General features: G+C 40.0%; 1 protein-coding gene across 3 annotated transcripts in view; it reads right to left on the reverse strand.

The window, feature by feature from the left end:
- GRIK1 (glutamate ionotropic receptor kainate type subunit 1) overlaps nt 1-20,532 on the reverse strand; it is a 162,617-nt gene that overhangs the window by 49,777 nt on the left and 92,308 nt on the right. For all 3 annotated transcript variants that reach the window (XM_051607898.1, XM_051607900.1, XM_051607899.1), the window contains 5 exons: nt 19,665-19,922; nt 14,357-14,538; nt 6,236-6,289; nt 4,342-4,515; nt 1,908-2,051 (listed from right to left, as the gene is read on the reverse strand). In XM_051607898.1, coding sequence (XP_051463858.1) covers nt 1,908-2,051; nt 4,342-4,515; nt 6,236-6,289; nt 14,357-14,538; nt 19,665-19,922 — 812 coding nt within the window. The remainder of the gene's footprint in view (nt 1-1,907; nt 2,052-4,341; nt 4,516-6,235; nt 6,290-14,356; nt 14,539-19,664; nt 19,923-20,532) is intronic.

Here is a 20,532-nt window from a genome sequence, read left to right on the forward strand (position 1 = left end):
TGAACTGGGGAGGTCCAAATATATTTGCTGTTTATTTTCCAACACCTGTGATAGCCTTTATGGGAAATGAATACTCTCTTATTAAACTGTATCTTATGCCATCGTTTTTTGGCTAAAACAGGAACTGGAAGACAAGGAGTATTTGAATCAGTATTTTACTGACCATGAATGACACTATCTGCAAAACAATCAGTAATTAGCTGACATATCTCCCTACATTCAAAAGAAGCTTGCTGTACATGATAAATGTGAACTGTATAATTGCTTAAGCTTTGAATTGGATCTGTTGAGATATGTCTGGTCCTCTTGGCCAAAGTACTTCTTCTGGCTTAGGATTCAGGACCCTCATGCTATATACTTAGCAGTAACGAAAATAAGTAGGTCACCACTGCAGAGTTATGCAGGTGCATTCACTCAAACAAATCCTTTTGTTAACTTTCAATTTCATTATAGTTATTTTTAAAATGCACCAGAAATTGTGTGAGCAGCATGCTACCTCATTTAGTTTGAGGTTGAGAAGTACAAGAGCAAAGTTTCCCATTGAGATCAACTCAGAAGGGAGGGAGGAAGAAGTTCATCTTCATTACAGACACCTGTGAGATAATTTTCTTTTGTCTCTTACTGTTCCTGCTACAGTTTTCCCACCTCCTCCACAGCAGGGGAGCTTCATGCAGCATGGCTGATGTCAGTGCAATAAAAATCATCTTTACTGATGCTGCTTCCCTGTCTCTTCTGGGGTTCCCATGTTTGTGTCGCAGTGAAGGAAGTATGTCAAAGCTTCCTTAATTCTTAAGCCAGGTCCCTGAGTACTGGGGGAAATCTTGTCTTTTCTTTATACTTTCAAGGAGAGAAGCTTGTAAGGAAACCTTAACATTCAGAAAACACCTGGTGTGGAGAGTACTGATTCAGTAACTTTGGAGGCTTTCTATGTAGGTGAATCTCCATGATGTATACTGTCTACGGCAATTCTAAAAAAAAAATTTAAAAATTACTTTAAAAGGTTTGGAGAAGGTGATGACAGCTCTTCTACATGTTCTGAAACCACCACGTCTTGTCTTTCAGCTTGCTACTAATATATTCCTGGATTCAGGTGTGTGCCCCAATGTGCTGCTAACACTTACCTTGTACCTCAGCCTACAGGTCCTGTTCCACCTACAGAAGTGTTAATGAGTGTGACTTTGATAGAAGCCACACTGTCATGGAGAAGAACTGAGGGAAAAGATGAAATATATGTAGGAAACTGCACATAATTTCCAATTTGCATTTCTGTATACTTCCCTAAAGGAAAAGTTTCCATCTGAAATTGATAATAAAGACTGAATTTTTAGAAGAGTGAAAGCATTTCAGCTAAAATGTGTATGTTTTAGAATATCTGTGGATCAAGGAAGCTCAGTGATACATTCGTATGAGATGAAGCAATTTACTTCCTTAGAAATACTGGCTGCAATATTTTCTGGATATTGATTACTGATCAAACAATCTGAAAAACAACTGGAATGAAGTGGTGAAACAAAGACAGGGCTAGAGGCTAACTTTTATTTCAATTTCTAGAATGGCTGTTATTGGTTATCTCATGTTTTTATAAACCATAAACGCCCATGATAAACATTAACCAAGCAAAAAACCTGGGAAGTCCTACAGTGTATTAATCCAAGATTTTATCATAACCAGGGTTTAGTTCTTACTTTTTTGGAAAGATTGGATAAAGTCTCTATCAGAATGCAAACCACTGCCTTGTGTCTCTAAATCAACATGTTTTTGCTAGTAAGGTGAGTAAGAACTGGATAACCAAGTGCCAAAAACCAGAGCATAGCATATGACAAGGAGCAGGGAGCAACAACACAAGCCAGTGAGGTAAAGAAGAAGGGAAGGATTATGCTGACCATAAGCAGATGGTGTACACTTGCCTCTTTTATCAGGTTCATAAATCTGGGTCCAAAACGCCACGGCTTGTGTCTGTGGCACTGCAGGGAGCTGACAGTCATTTGGGAGGCACGCTGGGAGGCCACTGCTACCATGTAAACAGCATCATACATCAGAGCTGCTTCAGTCTGCATGAAAAAACACAAAGACTTTCTTTAATATACATCTTTGTGCCCAGTCCTCGCCTTTATACACTGAGAACCATTTCCCTGGGCTGCTGTTATGGAAAAGGCCATTACTGATCTCTGCATGGAAATATGAGGCCTAACAAAATCACTCTTGACACAGTAGTCAGGATGTGCCCATAACAATGGTCCCACAACCAGAGCTAATTGAAAACATTATAAATGGTGAGGCAAGCAGGAGGAGACAGGAATAGCTCTTCTCAGTGTTAAGTGTCTTAAAACAGACAGTTGTTCCAAGTGGACCCAGAGTCTGGTGCTAAATCCCTCAAAGTCAATGGAAAGATTCCCATCAATGTCAAAGGACTTCAGATTGGTATTTACATTAGAGCAGGGACATGTCCATTCAGGACTGAATTTCATGTGATGACTGGGAACCTGATCAGACTGATCAGATTGCCTGTGTCCCAGACTCCAGAGAAACTTGGGGAAAATGCTCCAGAGCATCTCACTTTGCATTCTTATCTGAGACCACCAATGCTTTAACTTGATAACATGGTGCAACCCACAGTGTTCATATGTTGGCAGCATTGCCAGACTTGGCTGTTTGAATCTTGTCCTTGTGTAACTTGTTACTCATCTGTCCTGCCACGTGGCAACCAGATTATATTACCTCTCTTAGCCTTTTATTTCTCCCTTCACTATTGTTCTGTTTTAGGGCTTGTGGTTGCACGGAGAAACAAAAGGTCACTTCTTTTTCTGAAGCAAACCACCTTATATTGATGTCCATTCCAAAGAATGGAATTAATACATAGTTCTGGAACTCTTCTGATTTTCCTATCCTATTATTGTGAAGAAAGGCAAAGATCCCATTACAACAACTACGTGTGCCTCTGTGAGCAATTTGAGCATACAGCGGGATGCAAACTCAAAACTATCATGGTCATGCCCTGCTGACTTCCCACAAGCTCACTTCAGGGCAAATAATATAGGATATTCTAGCATATATATACATATACAGAGAGAGCATACACAGAGCACATAATATAGCATAGGCAAAATCCTGAGTTAACAATAAGGCAGGTAATCCTGATCCCCTTATACCGTACAGCTTGTCATAGCCTTATTGTCTAATGAAATACAGCAGTATGGCAGCTCTCCATTAAACTGAATAAACAGAATTTGCTATGAATACTTAAATGATCACAGCCAACTAGGAATATACTTTCCTTGGTGCTCACGCTGTTTCAGAGCATCAAAGACATTAAGAGGTTATAGAGATGCAAAGGAGAGGATAAGAGTTTGAGATACTAAGGAAAGCATGAAGTCTAGTACGAACTTTTTTTCCTAATTTTACAGTGAAGTGAATGTAGGTGAACAGCTATGCGTGAATAGCAACCCTTGCAGGTCTTGCGTATCCACATCAGAATTTCCCAGGGACAGCTTTCTCCCCTGCTGTGCATATCAGTGAGCACAATGGCAGTGCCCAAACAAGCAATATTTTTTGAAGTGCCAGAGATAGCACACATAATGTATTTCTCTTCAGGATATTAGGATGGTTCAGAATTTCCCCTGAAATCATCTGCAATAAGGTCTATTTCATATTACTTTCACTCCAATCTGTATATAAGATACATTATCTTACATTTCAAAAAGATGACAACCCTTCACCTGGCAAAACTGAATGGAATCACACTGCCCATATAACTGTTCCTATTTTTTCCTTTACTTCTTGGAGGAGTGGTAGGGAGGAAATCCTAATTTCCTGGCTTGATGATACACTTCATTTATCTTTAAATTATATTTTAAAAGCTGAAGTTGCAGTAGCTGATGGAAGTGAAGAGAAAGGGCACTTTTCCAATTAAAAAATGCTATTACCTGTCCACATCGACAATATCTTCCTCTGCAGGTTATAAATCACACACTTTCTCTGAAAGGTTTTATACTCTGCTATGTTCTTCACTCCATGCAGAACATAATTAGAGAAACAAGGCAGCAGTATATACGTTTGACAACAACAAGATGAAGGATGTTAGCTGCACATTATCATGATGGAGAATCACCATTCATCTCTGAGCTGCCCAGGAACAGTTTCTGACACAGATGAGCCCAACATTGGTTCAACGGGCAAGCATGTTTCTGTGTAGAAGCGCATAAGAGGAAATTTATTTTGGGGATGCTGCTTCAGCATTTGCATCGTGAAATAAAGCACTAATGGGATCTGTTCAGATCTCCTAGAACAGCATTGCAAAAGCACAGTGTAGATGCCCCTGCACCATTAGGGTTGTTCACTTACTGTCATCATGCCATCAAGGAGGCCAGTCTCCGGTTTTGGTGGCGCCTGCAGACGCTCCATTGACCATTTCTCAATGACTGACGAAACATGCGGGTTATCGATGTTGAGCAGGCGAAACCCTGTCATATTTACTCCGCTGTATCTGTAGGGTTCCAGGTCTAATGCAAATAGATCCTAAATCACCATTAAGAAAACAAACAAAACTAGTTGTAGTATTTTTAAACAAAATGATCAGAAGGTACAATCAGGCTGAAACTGTATTTGATTTTCGATCCAAACTTCAAGTACTGTTTGTTTTTTTCTCCCCTTCGAATGTCCCACTTGTCCTCAAAGCCTAGTCATGACCCCTTCAGATACAAATCTGAAGAAACTAAAGCTTTGTGAAATTTAGGACAAACCTAATTAACTGCTTTTTGGAACATGAAAATCAGTTCCCCATAACAAGACTATTTTGCAACAAGCCTGCACAGCAGTATCTAATTTAAATTTATAGCAGTCCTTTAACAGTGTTACAGCTCTGACAAACCAACATGAGGAATTGACCAGCCAATGTCAAGCTTATTTCTCAGCTTGGGGAGGGAAAATTCCAAGAGGTGTCGAAAGCAATACACTTTTACTACTTATGAATCCCATTTTTCTCCTGCCTTGCCTCCTTCAGGTGACTTGCTGCCAGTATATCTAATGGACATGCCAGGCCAGTGCACAGTAAGTGCACTGTAATGCTTCAGGGCTCTGCATTTACAGGACAGGAAAATAATGGGTATTCCAAGTGATATAATTGTGTGGCACACTCCACAACTGTATTTATCAGGCTGTGGAAATACAATAGCTGCTCCTCAAAGCCTGAAGACTGTTATTCAAAACAACTTACTGCTGATCCCAGCAGGCCAGTAAAATGACAAATGTGTTGGTCATGGCTTAATACCACAGTAACCATCAAAATGTCAACATTTACAATACCACAATGCTGAGATACCACCAGTACTGCTTGCTGCTTGTTTTAATATGTGCTCTATACTATCTCTTGCCTACTCTTGGTGGTGGTTTCCATTTTATGTTAGACTGCTTATTGGATAAAACTGTAAGTTCCACAGTAAATCTGAAATCTTCCCACTTCTCTTGATGTTAAAATGGCCTTGAAGAAGACTATTTCAAGAAACTACTTAAGGGTCCAAACAGCTAGAGAGTCTGTTCTGACTAATGAATTGACTATTAGATTCAAAATGATTTTTCACTTCTACACAAAATTTTATATGGAAAGCAAATAAAGAATAAACTGATGTATATGACATAATCCAGCCCTCCAGGACTGTCCTAGCAATATTGGTTTTTTGCTCTCTTTCTAGACCACAATGCAAATGGACATTAAGGATGGATTGAGTTATATTTATATATAGCATATAACTTAAAATATGGCAAAAATGTGTTGAAATAAGCATTTACAGATATGCACTATAGAAGAAAATTTAGGAGTTGTATTTTATTATGAAATTTCCCAAGTGATTTTATAAATACGTGGGTTTGAGTTGTTATAAAGAAATTAAACATTTTAGCAATGAACCACACTGCCTCTAGTTCTTGTCCTCAGCTTCACTGCAAAACCATTCATTAATTTGATTATTTTGTTTCACTCTGATCCACCTGTACCAATAGCTCCCCTTTAAACACCATACTGCAATTCATTTTCATTGTATTAAAGTATTAGCCAGCCTCCTAGATACTGCAGACAGCTTCCTTACAAAATTGTGAGTCCTGATATTACTAAGGAGTGTTAGGACTCATTCTTCAGAGTTATCCTCAAATAACAGCAATAAAGAACAAGAAGAAGTGGAACATTTTAGTTGTCTTTTCTGTAACAGGGAAAATTAATTCCCAAATCATTAGTGTTCCTTACCAGTGTTGTAAAAAAGTAGTGGTAGTATTCGGTCATCATTCCCATGGAGAGAATCTGTTGAAAGAGATTGAAAGGTGAATGGACTTTACTCTGGATACTTTCAGTGTTCTGCACTGGTTTTTAAAAAGCATGGGTTACTATGGAACAACACGTTACCAGTCATTACTTAAAACAAAACCTTCATTATCTTCAGGGGCAAAAAAAATTCCTATTTTATTTAAATTATGTTTTTATCACCTCTGCTCATGAAAGAGATTAAAGATTTCAAAACTTCTAGGACAAGAAAAATTACTAGTGATAATGAGAAGCTGATTTTTTTTGAAAGTGAAATTCTTTAGTCTGCAGTTTAGAAGTTTTAAAAAAGAATTTACTAGCAGACAACAGAATTTGTAGGGAAAAGTGCTTAGGTGCCGAGTTTTATTCTGCAATACCATGTGACAACAGGACACTTAGTGAGTGTTCACTGAACAAGAAAAACAAAAAGAAGACAGCTTCTATAAATGCCTTTTGTTCCACTTGCAGAATGCAGGTCAACAGGAGGCTGTCAAAACAACCAGTACTAAAGGATTTCTGGTCTGGAACAATTTTCCAGACTTGGACTTTTGAAGGTCTGCAAGGTAAGGATGGAATTTAAATGCATACTGACTGGCCACCTTGAGTAGAAGCGGATGAAGTTTTTCTTCCCAGCCCTTATGTTGCAGAAAACTTTGAGAAGAATGTGCTTTGTTCCCTCAGCCCCTCTACAAAAAGCACTGTGAACATTTATGCCAAACACCTCTGATCAGGGTGTAGAACAGGATGCTCAATAGTTTCAGCCCAGCATCATCTACACTTGTCATCGCATCCACTCACACTATCACCATGATACCAGCATTTTGCCCCTTCTGGGGTCTTGTGAAGAGGAGGAGGAATTATGAGCTAGGAAGCTACTGAAGAATTCATTATCATGACAGTAACAAAGGTCAGACGTTATTCAGTCTTGATAACAGTAACATAAGCATCTGCTATTATTAGTATTTTAGTATGCTTTTAGCAGTGCCTGTATTGCTGTTTGAAAGACAGCAAATAGCTGTTTCATTTGGCTTGCCAAGATTCTCTCTCATGGCAAAAGCCTCTGCAAATCAGTTGTGTGATTGTGTGTGCCAATTCCTCACATAAAAAAGGAGAAAACCTGCACTTTCTAAGCTTCAGTAGATAATAAAAACAGCTCAGTGTTAATCACAAATAAGAAAATCATTTCCAGCCACTAAAAATCAAGCCAGAAGGCAAGTATTTTATTGAAATGTGCCACTGAATTTATATGTCAAAATTGCCTTTTTTATTTCCTATTTTATTAATCATCTTCTATTCAATTTCTTAGAGTGATTTTATTACCTGTAGAAATGAGCAACTTAGCAATCCTGGGGACTGATCTTCATTTCCTGTTTATGCACAGAAAATTATATATAGTAGCATCAGTGGAAACTTTTGCATGCTTAGTTTCCCAGCTGACCTGGTTGGACTCAGTTCTGCTCCCCAGAGCTGCTGGATTTCTGTGTCTAAGGTCCCTGCCATGGGAAGGAGGTGCTGGTCAGGATTATGATGATGCAGGTCTCTTGAGCTGGGATTGTATTGAAGTAACCAAATTATTTCATATAGGACACAGAGCTGCTGTTATATTATACAAATGTAGTTTGAGACCAGGTAAACCTCTGTATACTTAAATTTATTTGGTCCTCTACAGGAAGTCTGCAGTTGGTCCTCAGAGTTACATTAGTATGAACATAAGATCATACTAATAAATGTAAATAGGAGGATACAAATGCCCAGGTTAAAATTATCGATTAATAACAGTTTCAATTCTGTCTTGAGACAGAAGAGCTGACATCAAGTCACTGTATTTCTGTTATCAGAAGATATAAACTGCAATCTGCCTGTGTAGAAATAGTAAAGCAATGGAGAGCCAGAACAGAGCAAAGCCATATAATGCCTTAAAATACACCTTCATGTTAAATAGACAGATATATTATACAGAACAATTATAAAGCATGTAGCCTGGGTGTTTGGAAAGCACTACCTAGCTGTGCTGCCGTAGCTACACTGCTAGTGGATATCCAGCTAGCTAATCCAGGTAACCCTGTTATTGCTTTCCTTACCAATCCAAGGGCAGTAGCTTGAGAGGAGTGTTTACCTTCTGAACACACTTTTGATGAAAACCTTTTATGAAAATATTGATTCCCAAGCAATGTGCTATAAACAGAGCTGGCATGACATACACATTCCTGTGAATGATAATGATTTCAAACGTCATGCTACAGGACTGTCTTCAAAAATCAAACCAAACTGCTCAAAACCCCAAGGCAAAACAAGGAAACCCCAAGTAAAAAACAAGGCTCAGCCAGCAATTTTATCTGCCGTAAGAAAGACACAGGTTCACAATGGCAACTGCTGGAAGGGTGTCAAGGATTTGCCAAGAACCCTGCACCCGAGGACTCCATGAGAGATACTTGCTGAAATTCTTCCAAATAAAGTATTGCAACAGCCCAGGAAGGCTTGATTACATGTTGCTTTTTTTATTTTCTCTATTACTAATGACTCAATTAAGATATGAAGCTATTGACAGCTGGAAGAGAGCATCTAAGTGTCACGCATACATTACTAATGTCCTTGTCTGGTTAATGAATAAGACATGATGCTGGATCTGTCCCAGGCTGAGCTTTGGTCTGCCTCTGCCCTCTCACTTAACATTGGTCACAAGACCAGCCTTAACTGGTTCTTCTCACCTTTAACAGTCATCAAGGCAATTGGCTAACAGTTACATAGACATTGCAGTGACATGTTAGATATGTAGATTGACCTAAATAGGGTGCTTTTTATTCATGGATTGTAAAGACTTTGAAATAATAATTTATGTTTCAGAGTAACATGGTCACAAAATACAATTCCCAATTAAGAAATACTTGATTAAAGTACCAAAGGCCCATTCTGGAGAATGGTATTAGGAAAATAGGATATGAAGTTAAAGCAAAAGCAAGAAGCATGTGGAATTTCATGCTGGAGACCCCAAAGTGTTAATGACTCAGATGCTTCTATTAGTGTAAACAGGAGAGTTGCACTTGCGTGCTCTCAGCAGCAAGGACTTGTCTTCTGCTTTGTGTTTGGAACACAGCAGATACAGGGGAAAAAAGCTTCTAGGAGCTATCAGGAGAGAGACAATAATGAATGTTAGGAGAAAAGACTCCTTGCAGGTTGGGATGCCTCTGAAGTAGCTGGCAAAGCAGCTGCACAGGCTGTTCCCACAGAGCAAGAGTCCTCCCCACTAAACAAAATTAGCAGGGCAGCCCAGGAGAGAGAAGGGAAGGCAACAAGATTGGTTTATGTGTGTATAGCTGCTCATGAGAAACCAGAATGAGATTTCATTACACATTCCCATTTAAATAATTTTGCATGTAATTATTTAAATAGTTATACATCTGATATAAATTTCCTATTTAAATAATAACAGCTTTTATTTACTGTGGAACTTCAATGAATGTAAACTAGTGAAACCATGCTAAAATATTCTGCATTCTCCTTGCAGATCCCCTACCCTTCCTGGCCTGCACAAAATCTGTTCTTCAGCCAAACTCAAATACAGGTTGATTATGTCTTTCACAGACCTGTATTTTTATGGTCATGAACTGCAATGTGAATCTGAACAAGATCAGTGGTCAAAACACATGTTGCAAGTGGATAGAGAGACTGGATAAAAATACTATCTCTTATGTCTACAAATCTTTTTGGGTGCCCTATTCCTGTCTTGCATCGTATTCCGACTCTTTGTTCATCTTGTAAAAAAATCATTAGCTCATTTCGAGCTAATGTCAGTCCTCCTTCAAGACAGCTTGAAACCAAAATGATGGTGAAACATTAGCAGGAACTGCATCAAATACTTTGCTTGCTTTCCCTTCGCATTTTCCTTACTCATTCTATTATTTAATTTCACGACCATTAAGAGAATGCATTTCATTATTCAATCAGTTCATACCACCACTGTTTTCTAAGGTAAGCAAGATACACCATAATGAACAAAAGCTCCTCTACCTCCTTGCATCTCTCAAATGTTTGATATAAAACTTTTATATTATGCTTACAGTGGTTCCCTAGACTCTGAGTAGGCAGCTTTACTTGGACATGGCTTAACTCACTGGAAATCTGCATCCCAGTCAGTCATAGCAGCAGTATAGCTGGAGTGGTATAGAGTTCCTCCAACACGGACATGAGCAGGACTTTGGAGATAACAATTTTACCTTAAGAAGCCACAACTGTACTTAGTTTCTGCTTTTAGCATATAATTCTCTGATAGATCTTTCTCTTTGTCAGATGATCTGCCTGTCTTCCTGGGTTTTAAAGTTCCAGCAGCCACGATTTTCAAGTAGACTATGGGAGTGTCAGACCAGCTGCATCATTTTCCAGCAGCTCTGGTGGTGCAGTACATTTTGTTTGAAAACACTGCTGGCATAGCCACCTGATCCAAGTAATTTCAGGATATCCTAATCCCTGTGGATTGAGTCACTTTGGGCTGGTTTGGGTGATCACCTGGTAAAGACAACAGCACTGGAATACTCTCTTAGCCACCATGCACCAGTTGCATGAGATTACCAACCCTTCTGAGGGAATATGGAGAGAAAACTCAAAGCAACTACTGGAAAAGGCAGGGATTAGTGATCACAATTTCCTGTTGCTCCTTCCATATCTGGGTGATGAGAGGGCCAGGCCTCATTCAGCTGACTGGGGCCTGGGGCTGTGAAAGGTTGTGCTCTTGGCCACGTTTCAGAGAAAAGGGGGAATGCGTGAGTTTAGGTAATAGGTTACTCAACTGTGTGCAGGCTTTGTGTTTTGTTTAAATTAGGTTATTGATTCGCCTGTTCGCGTGCACAAGGAAGAAGTGTGGCTCAGTGGTATTTTAGTTGAAGCTATAAATAAGGAAAAGATAGCCTCATTTAGGAGAAGAAATCTGTCTTTTGTGCTGTTTTGTAAACAAGAAGTTGAAAGAGGCAAGTGAAATGGTCACCTCCCCTAGTGTCACAGCTCAGTGATATGGCAGGGGCAGGTAGGTCCACACTCCCAAAACCAGCTCCATATGCTGACTCTCAGGACATAATTTCAGATGTGCTAATACTCTTGCTCCCAAAAAAAAGCTTTTAGGCATTACTTGCCCTCCCTTCCTGTGAAACAAGCCATGCCACAACCAGTGTTCCCTGAGCACTGGCACAAGGAGTCCCTGCTTGCAGAGCCACTGCTGTGGCCACTAATCCCGGCAGCATGGGCACTGTTGGAAGAAGAAGGGCAGCAGCTTTTCTGCTCTGTCTGTGCCTTCAGCTTGGAAGCAGCAAAAATGCTGCTGGCAGGATGCCTCACTGCCCCACAGCATGGAAACGTGGCAGGAGCAGGCGAGAGGTGGCTTCTTGCTTCTTTCCCAGAGGTTTGGGGGAGGTGAGGGATGCTGCCCAACTTGGCTGGGAATTGTGCAAAGGAGATGGAGCAGGGGCGCCCTTGCACTTGGAAGGTGGGAAGTGCAAACCCTTGTGTGAAGCTTTTACGAGGGAGCCTGTGCAGGCTCAGAGGGTGAGTAGGACACAGGAACCGAGTATAAGCAGTGGTTAGTATGTGCCTATGTAGCCCTACTGTGGTTTTAATCTGTAAAATACCCTCCACCACCTAAGCCACCACATATCTCCACTTCATTGTTTTGTATCTTCTCCTGCATGGGCTATTAAACATCTGCTACATTATTGAAAATACAGTAGGCAGACAAGAAATTTTTGCTTTGGGGTCAGGTTTAGGTGACTGTTGCCTCTGATTCTTACTGCTATTAAAAATCTTATAGAATTTAACAATTATATGTATTTTTTCTGCAATATCTATTAGATCATTTGCAAATATTTCCTAATAACATCTCAGGGTTTTCATAAAGTATTTTCTACAGTATTATCTTCAATATCTTGTTCCCATTTGGTATAAAATTGTACAGAGGTTTCTGTGTGCAGTGATGAGAACGCGAACCAGAATACTTCATGTAGCTATCCCACCATCAGATGAGTCACACGTGACTTCAAACCTTCCCATTTCACGGCTGCCTTTGACAGTGAGGAAGTTCAACACCTCAGTTACTGCTGCCAGCATCTAGATTCAGGCACAGAACTATCTCACATAAAAGCCATTTTCCCTTTCTTTCTAGCCTATATTTATGTTGCTTCCTTTCCCACAGCTCTGACCCACAGGTGTACCTCTCTTAATTTTCCCGTTCTCTCCCACATGGCCATTCACCATCTTTCTCTGAGTTCCTGAGGCACTGGAGGGCATTATCTGGATCTGCAGCCTGTCAGTGTTCTCCCTGATCCATAGCCTACAGAAACTGTTCTGCCACTTTGCCCTGTGTTAGTGCATCTTTTAGCACTTCCTCTTTTTTTGACATTAAGGTTATTATTTTTTTTGTCCTCTCCCCTCCCCTCCCATATTCAGCCTGATATTTTTGAAGATTTGTGCCTCCTGCAGCATGCCAGACATCTGCACTTTCTTCTTGCAGATTCTTGAAAATTCATGTTGTCAGTTTAACTCTTCCCCCATAAATCTCATTTTGGAGCAGTTTGTTCCTGCTGTCCTGTTTTAATGCTTTTGGACAGCCCTACAGGAAGCAGGGTGAGGGGACAGCAGATCTCCTGTCTACCCTCCTTCCTGATTACAGTCATTTGCTACAGCGTTCTCCCCATCACATGAGAGAGGGGCTGCATGATTGCACACCCTCCTCTTGCTCTTTCCTCACATTCCTAATATCATGCCTGCATCTGGCCCTGCTGTAGCTTAAATACATAACTCACAACCAGAAAATAACAAAAATTTAGTACAGGCCATCTTCCCCACCAGCAATAAATCTAATTGTACCAGCTTATAGGAACTTCTGTGCTGTTCTCAGCTCTGCTGCATCTGATTTAGGACACCATCCTGCATATCTATATTCAATGGACAAAGATTCTCAAGTCTGGAGAGGGCAGTTTCAGGCTCTGCAGACTAATGCAACCAGTAAGTTGTCTTACTGTGATACAGAATGCTGCAATGTGTAACTTAAATATTTCAGCATAATTTACTGGGATGGAAACACAGGTTTTACCCTTTGTGGGACAGCCTGTATCTGTACATTTAGATCAGTGGAACCTCTCTGATGGTCTTCTGGGATCACTGTTTCCCGTTAGAATGATGGACAGTAAAATTAAAAACCCCTCCTACTTACAATTGCAACAAAAAGGAAATGCCATTCACAGTGTATTACTTGCTTGGTATTATTTTCTATAGATCAATGAATTGCAGGAGCCAGTGTTTTAGACTTTGATTGTCTAGAAACATATAGTAGGTGACAACAGTAAATTCTAATTAACACCACTCTCTGTGTGCCCCTGATAAAGTCCCAGCGCATTAACATCAGGCTTTGTGGTGTTTGTCATTGTCTGTGTGACTGTCCAGTTCTCACACTGAGGTCAGGGATATGTCAACTCCTGCACAATAGCTTCTCTCCCTGTTTTAAGGTGTTTGTTTTTCTTCTGATACTTACTCCATTCCATCTTCTTGCTGTAGAGTTTAAAATGTAATGAGGCAGTGCCAGCCAACTGGGACATGAATGCAGAGTTATGCTCTTGTCTGCAGTGGATTAATGCCTGGTTGTTCTGTAGTCAGTGCTGAACCTGATGTGCAGCCTCTGTGGAGGCAATGGCTCAATGTGAGCTGCTCCCTAAGCACTCCAAAATGGGCTCAACCCTTTTTTTCTTTCCACAGGTGAAGATATATAAACTGTACTGATTAAACCAGGAAAAGCTAAAATAGATGCAAAAAATATTGCTAATCAAGCAGAACCTAAAATATTAAAAAATGCTGATTTCCATCTGCAGGATATCTATGGGCTTCTCTGCAGATGTCAGTACTGCTGCTGGTCTTTATGGCTCTGTGAAGCCCTGGAGTCCTGTTGAATGTTCAGATGCTGTTGCATGCTCTGTAACAACTTTTGTCCCTGCCATTAACAAGTCTATGGCCTAAACAGGTAAACCAGAGAGGCTGACAACTTTCAGGATCTAAAATTAATGTAATGCTTTTTCATCACCTTCCTCTTACCTGCTTGAGGATTTCTGCTGCTGTTTCATGTGAGCAATCAAATATCACATAGAACTCCTTGCTCTTCTTCATCTCCTTAAGCAAAGGCCTGGCATCTTTATTTCCGGAGGGCAGCTGGCGGATTTTGATTTTAATGTTGTATCTAGAAGGGGCTTTGATGAGCTCTTGCAGGCGAATTAGACCTGGAAAATGATATGCAATTATAAACCTAACCATTCTGTACACTTAGTATTTATTGTCACTTAAACAGCATCTCTTATCAGTCCCAACATATTTCACATACCCAAAGGGTGGTTGTTGGCTTCATATTTGCCAGCCTCCTAACTAATATTATTGTAGATTTTCCTTTTCATGGTTATGCTTGCCTTCAATGTATAAATATTCTGAAACATATTTTTAATTAGTTGACTATAGGATATATTTTATTGATCCTATATTGCTACTGCTGCAAAAAAGGATATAATGCTTCTCTCCTGGAAGCAAATTATTTTTTCAATATTAAACACAACATAGATTTGAAGAAAATTCCTTACTGACTTTCATACCTAATGACAAGCGTGAGCAGATGAGAGTAGATAGAGGGAAAAACATGTTCAATGGCCAGAACCTCCACTGTGGCTCACTTATAAGCCAGTGGTTAGCTTGAGTGACACCAACAATTATTATTAATAGGCATCCATATGGCTCTAATTCTCTTCATTCCAGAATACACTGCAATGTGCTGGAAGAGGAGCCTTAATTTTTTTAAATTTATTTTATTATCAGTTTAGAGACAAAAAGCCTGAAAGCATAGTAAAATTAAATAACTTCCCTAAGGTCACTCAACAAGTCTGAGATCTTATGAAGAACCAAAATATTTTGGGACGCAGCTCTATGTCAGTAAGCACAACAACATGATTTCTAAGACCGTAACTTCAGCTGGTACAAACCTCCACAGCTTATTTGAAGCCAGTGGAGCTCAACCAGTTGAAGATTTGTCTAAGTATTTAAACACGGTGCAATTCTGCAAGCTAATTCAGCACTCCTATGTAATTTGTAATGCCTCCAAAAACTAAGTAAGACAGTTAAGAGTTCTTTGAGGTGTGTCATTACAGTCTCTTTCTCATTATCCATGATTGTAATTTACCCACAAAAAACTCGCTATCTCCTGCAAGGCTGCCTTAGAAATATGCATAAAGAGAGTGAGAATACAGGAGAGAAGCACTTCTTAAACAAAAATCCTACAAATTATTAATATGAAAAAAATCATTGCTCTCCTGCTGGCAGTGGGTATATATTTGTCTTGTGCGTGAACATCCTTGGTTGAATGGTTCAATGGTGTATATATAAGAGAAGATGAAGCATCCCTATTCCTTCTGAGGTTTGCAAGTCATTGCTATGTTGAGGGCTGTTGGCTTCACTAAAGGACTAGCATTGCGTTTTGAAAAAAAATATCTTTGCCTTTGCCTGCAATGCTGGGTCTGTTCTTTGCAGGTTTTCACGTATCAACAATCAATATAGAATATTAAGCATTTTGATTATTCAAATGCAAATTACTGCATGCACTGTGGGATTGGAGCCTGGCTGGAAGCCAGCCTGTGTAAATATGAAACAATTTGAGCTCATTATTTTGAGAATGGGACACACGCTTCCAACACTGACTAACAAGTAGGGGAGTTTATAGAGATTTAAAGCTCTGGCTTGGTTGTACCATGCACTGAAGTGTTCAGCCCTTGACTGCAGTGCCTTGGTCACTATAACAAATAGCAACTCTAGGAAGGAAAACTGAGATTTGGGAGGAGGAGTCCAGCATGAGGGGAATCTTGTGTATTATCCACAGCCTGAAACTGAGTATTGTTGTTTTTCTTTTCAGCAACAAAAAATACTTCAGTGCAAGCATGGTGAACTGCAGGAGCAAAATAACAGGATTTGCATGCACATACTCATCTCCTTTTCAGAAGAAGGAAAATGTTGTTGGCCTTCAAACAGCTACTTCAGTTAAGTGAGACTTGGACCTTGCATTTCCCATCACTTCCTACTGCCACATGAAATGAAGGCCAAGCCTGGCTATAGTTTACTGAAGAAATCAAAAAAGAATTTCTGAAGAAATCAAAGAAGCATTTGGGTGTGAAAAGAGCTGCAGTTATTTTTTTGGAGGACCAAGCAAAAGCCTGAATCTACTACCTGCCGTCATAATTAATAGCACAGGGGAATAACCACCAATACTCTCCTTCCTCTTCCCCCTGGTCGACAAATCCAGACCCTTGGACATGGTACCATCAAATATTGATTTGGGACAATTCTTAAATGTGAAGGGCTTAGTCTGCTTCCTGGGGGAAGCAGGGAAGGCCTGGGCAAGTGCAGTGTTTATAAAGGTTGCTTTTCTTTCACGTGGTGTGACCGCCTGGAGCTCAGCCTGCACCAGGCAGGAGGCATCACTGGCTGTCCACCAGGTCAGGAAGGAAGCAGTCATTCAAGCTGGGAAGTGCTCATAAGTGACATATCCTGGGCACCAACCCGCCTCTGTCAAGTGGGTGATGTGACTTGAACAGTGACACAGGACTGCACTGGAGCAGTTCTTGGGCAAGAAAGATGCTGTAGAGTCCAGCCAGGTGGCAGCCGTGGTGTATGAGCCTGAACTGTAAAGGCCCTCAAGAGAGTATTAGCCAGACCTGCTGAGAGAAAAGGCTATTTTAGAGATTTGAAACAAGACCTGTAAGGGTGGAAACCAGACTTGCATCACTGACTGCCTTGGCCTACTGACTGTATTCTGCCGCCTTTTATCACAACACCTAAACACTTTCCCCTTTTCCTTCAGAAACAGGGTTGGGAATTTTCTGTTTTGTTGAGAAAGTATCTTGTGGTGTCTAACCTTGATGGATTCAGTAAGTTTTGGAGTCAGCTCTCCAACTACAAGTAGTGGTTTGATCAAGATAAATTATTTGCTCCACCACTTGAGCAAAAATGTTTAAATATATGAAAGATTTTGAATATTTAATATCCCTTCAAGATGTCTAGAACCACAGCAAATTATGTGTAATGTATTCACAAATTCAAACATGCCTAACACAAACATAATGTTACAATAGGCAGATAATCATACACATTGGCAGTAAGTGTGGTGGTGTGCATCACTAAAAGCATTCACCTCCCCATTTCCATATTTTTTTAAATGAAGGGAGGAAACAGTAAAGTCGTTTAACATGGTGCATTTAGTATCATTTAACATAATACTTAATAAGAAGCAGGATGAGTAAGTATTCCAAAAGTAATTTTTAGCACTATTGGTTGCAGGTTTTCTAAACCTGCTTATTTAACACTTCTTTATCATTGACAGTCCATTCAGTAGGTTATTAGCACTTAACGACTAATGTAATAAATATTGAAACCTTGAATGAATTCTAGAAGATTGGAAAAAAGTGCTAACATTTTGTCAATATCAGAAAGGGTATATGACATTGAACTGCTTACCCCAGTGTATGCACTGGACAAGCTAAGAGTAAAGCTGCTATGGTGGTAAAATGCTGAAACTTGTCCCAAAATTAAAACTTGGGACTATAATTGAGAGACACAGAGTGCCTTTGGTGCTACAAGTTCTGTAAACATGGGTAGCTTGGTAGATATAGAGCACTTGCCCCCTGGAGGTGTCCATCTTCATATATCATACAACCTGCTCATGAAAAATGTGGGACTGAAATATAACCATTTGCCAGATTTCAAAAAGCAGATGTTAATTAGAAAGCCTTGTGAAACACCAGAAGTCTGTGAAGGCTGGTGCTAAGCTGTTCAAATATTTGTAGTGCTCTAGTCTCCATATGCACTCCAAAATCGACTGGAAAAAAGTTACAGCTGAAAAACTTTTAGATTGCAAAAACTGGCAGCTTGGTGAATAATGGTTGAGATAAGGAGGGCAGGCACAAGTGATTTGGATAATTTGGAAACATAAGCTCACTTTAGATGAACTGATTTTTTTAACATTGCACAGTCCGGAGTCATAGCTGCATTTCTGTTGTTGGATATGTCCATGCAGCAGTGAAAACCCTAACTTCAGGAGGTGGGGAGGAAGTTCATCTTGGCAAACAGGCATAGTATGTGGCCTCTGTGGTGGAGCTGGCTGTGAGTGCATGTGGGCTTGGAGCAGTGTGTAGTATGAAGGATAAAACCAGGATTTCTCACACACTCCTCAAATTAGACTCTTAATCAGGAGAAGAGCTAATCTCAACCTGAAAAATCTGAGCATGGATCACTGAAAGTTCACTGTTACAGCTCTGAGTTTATAGTTTGTTTAGGAATGAAGTCACTCTTCACAGAAAAGCAGCCCCTAAGAAAATAATAGGTTAATACATTGTCTTCTTCTTGTAGTGTAACAATGTAAAACATGAGAGATCAGAAATAAAAAGAGCTTGAGCTAAATGTCATCACTCTAACCCAAAATCCAATTCCCAGTGAGGGAAATGACACTGCCTGGAATGTTTTGGGTGTTAGTACAGTATATTATTTCAGCCACAGGAGTAGTAAACCGTAGATTTGTGAAGACATGCAACAGTGGCTTGGACTTCCTTTTACCAGCAACACCCCTTCACAGCCTCTGTGTATTAAAAACAAAACAAAAAAAAGGCCTAGTCTCTGATAAGCTTTTAAATCACTTGTTCCAACGAATGAGTTTATTCTTCTCCTCTTTTTTTGTTGTTCTGTGAAAAAAAAGGGATTTGTTATGCATATTGGTTGTCCACAGTATGTTACTGGACAGCTATGACTACTGTGTGCCCCAGGAGAAGGTTCTCACAAGAAGTTACTGATCCCTGAGTTAAGAGTCCCAGCCTGGAAACATATACAGAAATTGCAACTTTCAGATTCAGTCTTAGGTGCCCAGTTAAGAAATGCATTGACTGTTTCTGAGACAGTTTCAAGGAACAAAGTAGTTTCTACATTAAAAATTATGCCACTTGAACTTTCATGTTGCAGATGTGTTTCCTTTTAAGATCAATCCCGAGCTGAGAGAGGGAATCCCTAGTCAACCCCACACTAGCATATTTATCAGTTTGAAGCTGTGGTGTTGGTTCCACAAATAGGAAGCAAAACATGGTTTAGTATTCAGGATCTGAGAGCTACCTCCTGGTGACTTCTTAAGGTCTGATGAAATGAACCACTTTTCAAAAGCTATAGCAGCAGAAGGATAGCTGCAACTTAAGAGACCTTTTTCTTCCACATTCTGGGGAAAATTGCTGTAAGTATGCCAAACTGAACTATCACAGGCACTCTCACAATTTATTTTTGTATGTATGTTAATAGAAGTGCATGACGTGCAGTGCACCAGTGCTCTACTTACCTGTGCTGTCTTCATAGACTACTGTTATTATTTTCCACTTGTAGTATAGTACAAGATCCAAAACTGCTCTGCTGATGGCTGCATAGTCTGGATAGAGGTTGATGTAAAACGCATCTTTGTTATCCACTGTAGGGTGCTTCCAGCGGGTCTGAATGTGGGGGACTTCAAGTGCATTGCAAATGGACTGCACTGCACTGACAGAAGAGCTGTGGGAGGGTCCAAACAGAGCAGCTACACCAAGGGCAAGCTGGTCACATGCTGGTGGGGAGAAGTAAAGAGAGGAAGAAGCTGTCAGTCACCCAAAGCAAGTGATTTGTCTGATGTTTACCAAGATAGTTTATTCTTCATCCATGCCTATAATTTCAAAGTGAGAATGGGTAATCATGTTGCTCCCAAACCTATTGGGATTGCCAGTTGTTCCTGAAAATGGCTTTACTGATAAGCATTATATCCTAGAACCTGCTTACTACAAATAAAACCAAAACAATTTTTCTGCTCATTACCTTCAAATCATGTTCATTCCTAAATTACCTTTATCTGAATAGCATTTTCCTGGAGAAACCAGGAGCTTTCTGGCTATGGGCTTGCCAAAGGGACATCACATTAATTAGACATCATGGCAGCATGTCAGAAAATATGTTAATGGTGCCACAACAGATACTATATGTATTCCTTCCATGACTGGCAAGCTTCTACCAAAGCGAGTTGCTTTAATTTCAGGCTACTGAAGTAATAAACAGTAAAGGGCACTATGATTCATGGTGCTCCATAATCTGTATTTACCAAACAGGCAGTAAAGCCTAAAGCCCTCAGTAACAACACAGGGAAATAAAGAACCAAAATGCACTGACATTTTTATGTGTCTTAA

The sequence above is a fragment of the Apus apus genome, chromosome 1 (assembly GCF_020740795.1).
Source record: "Apus apus isolate bApuApu2 chromosome 1, bApuApu2.pri.cur, whole genome shotgun sequence".
In the NCBI taxonomy this organism is placed as follows: Eukaryota; Metazoa; Chordata; class Aves; order Apodiformes; family Apodidae; genus Apus; species Apus apus.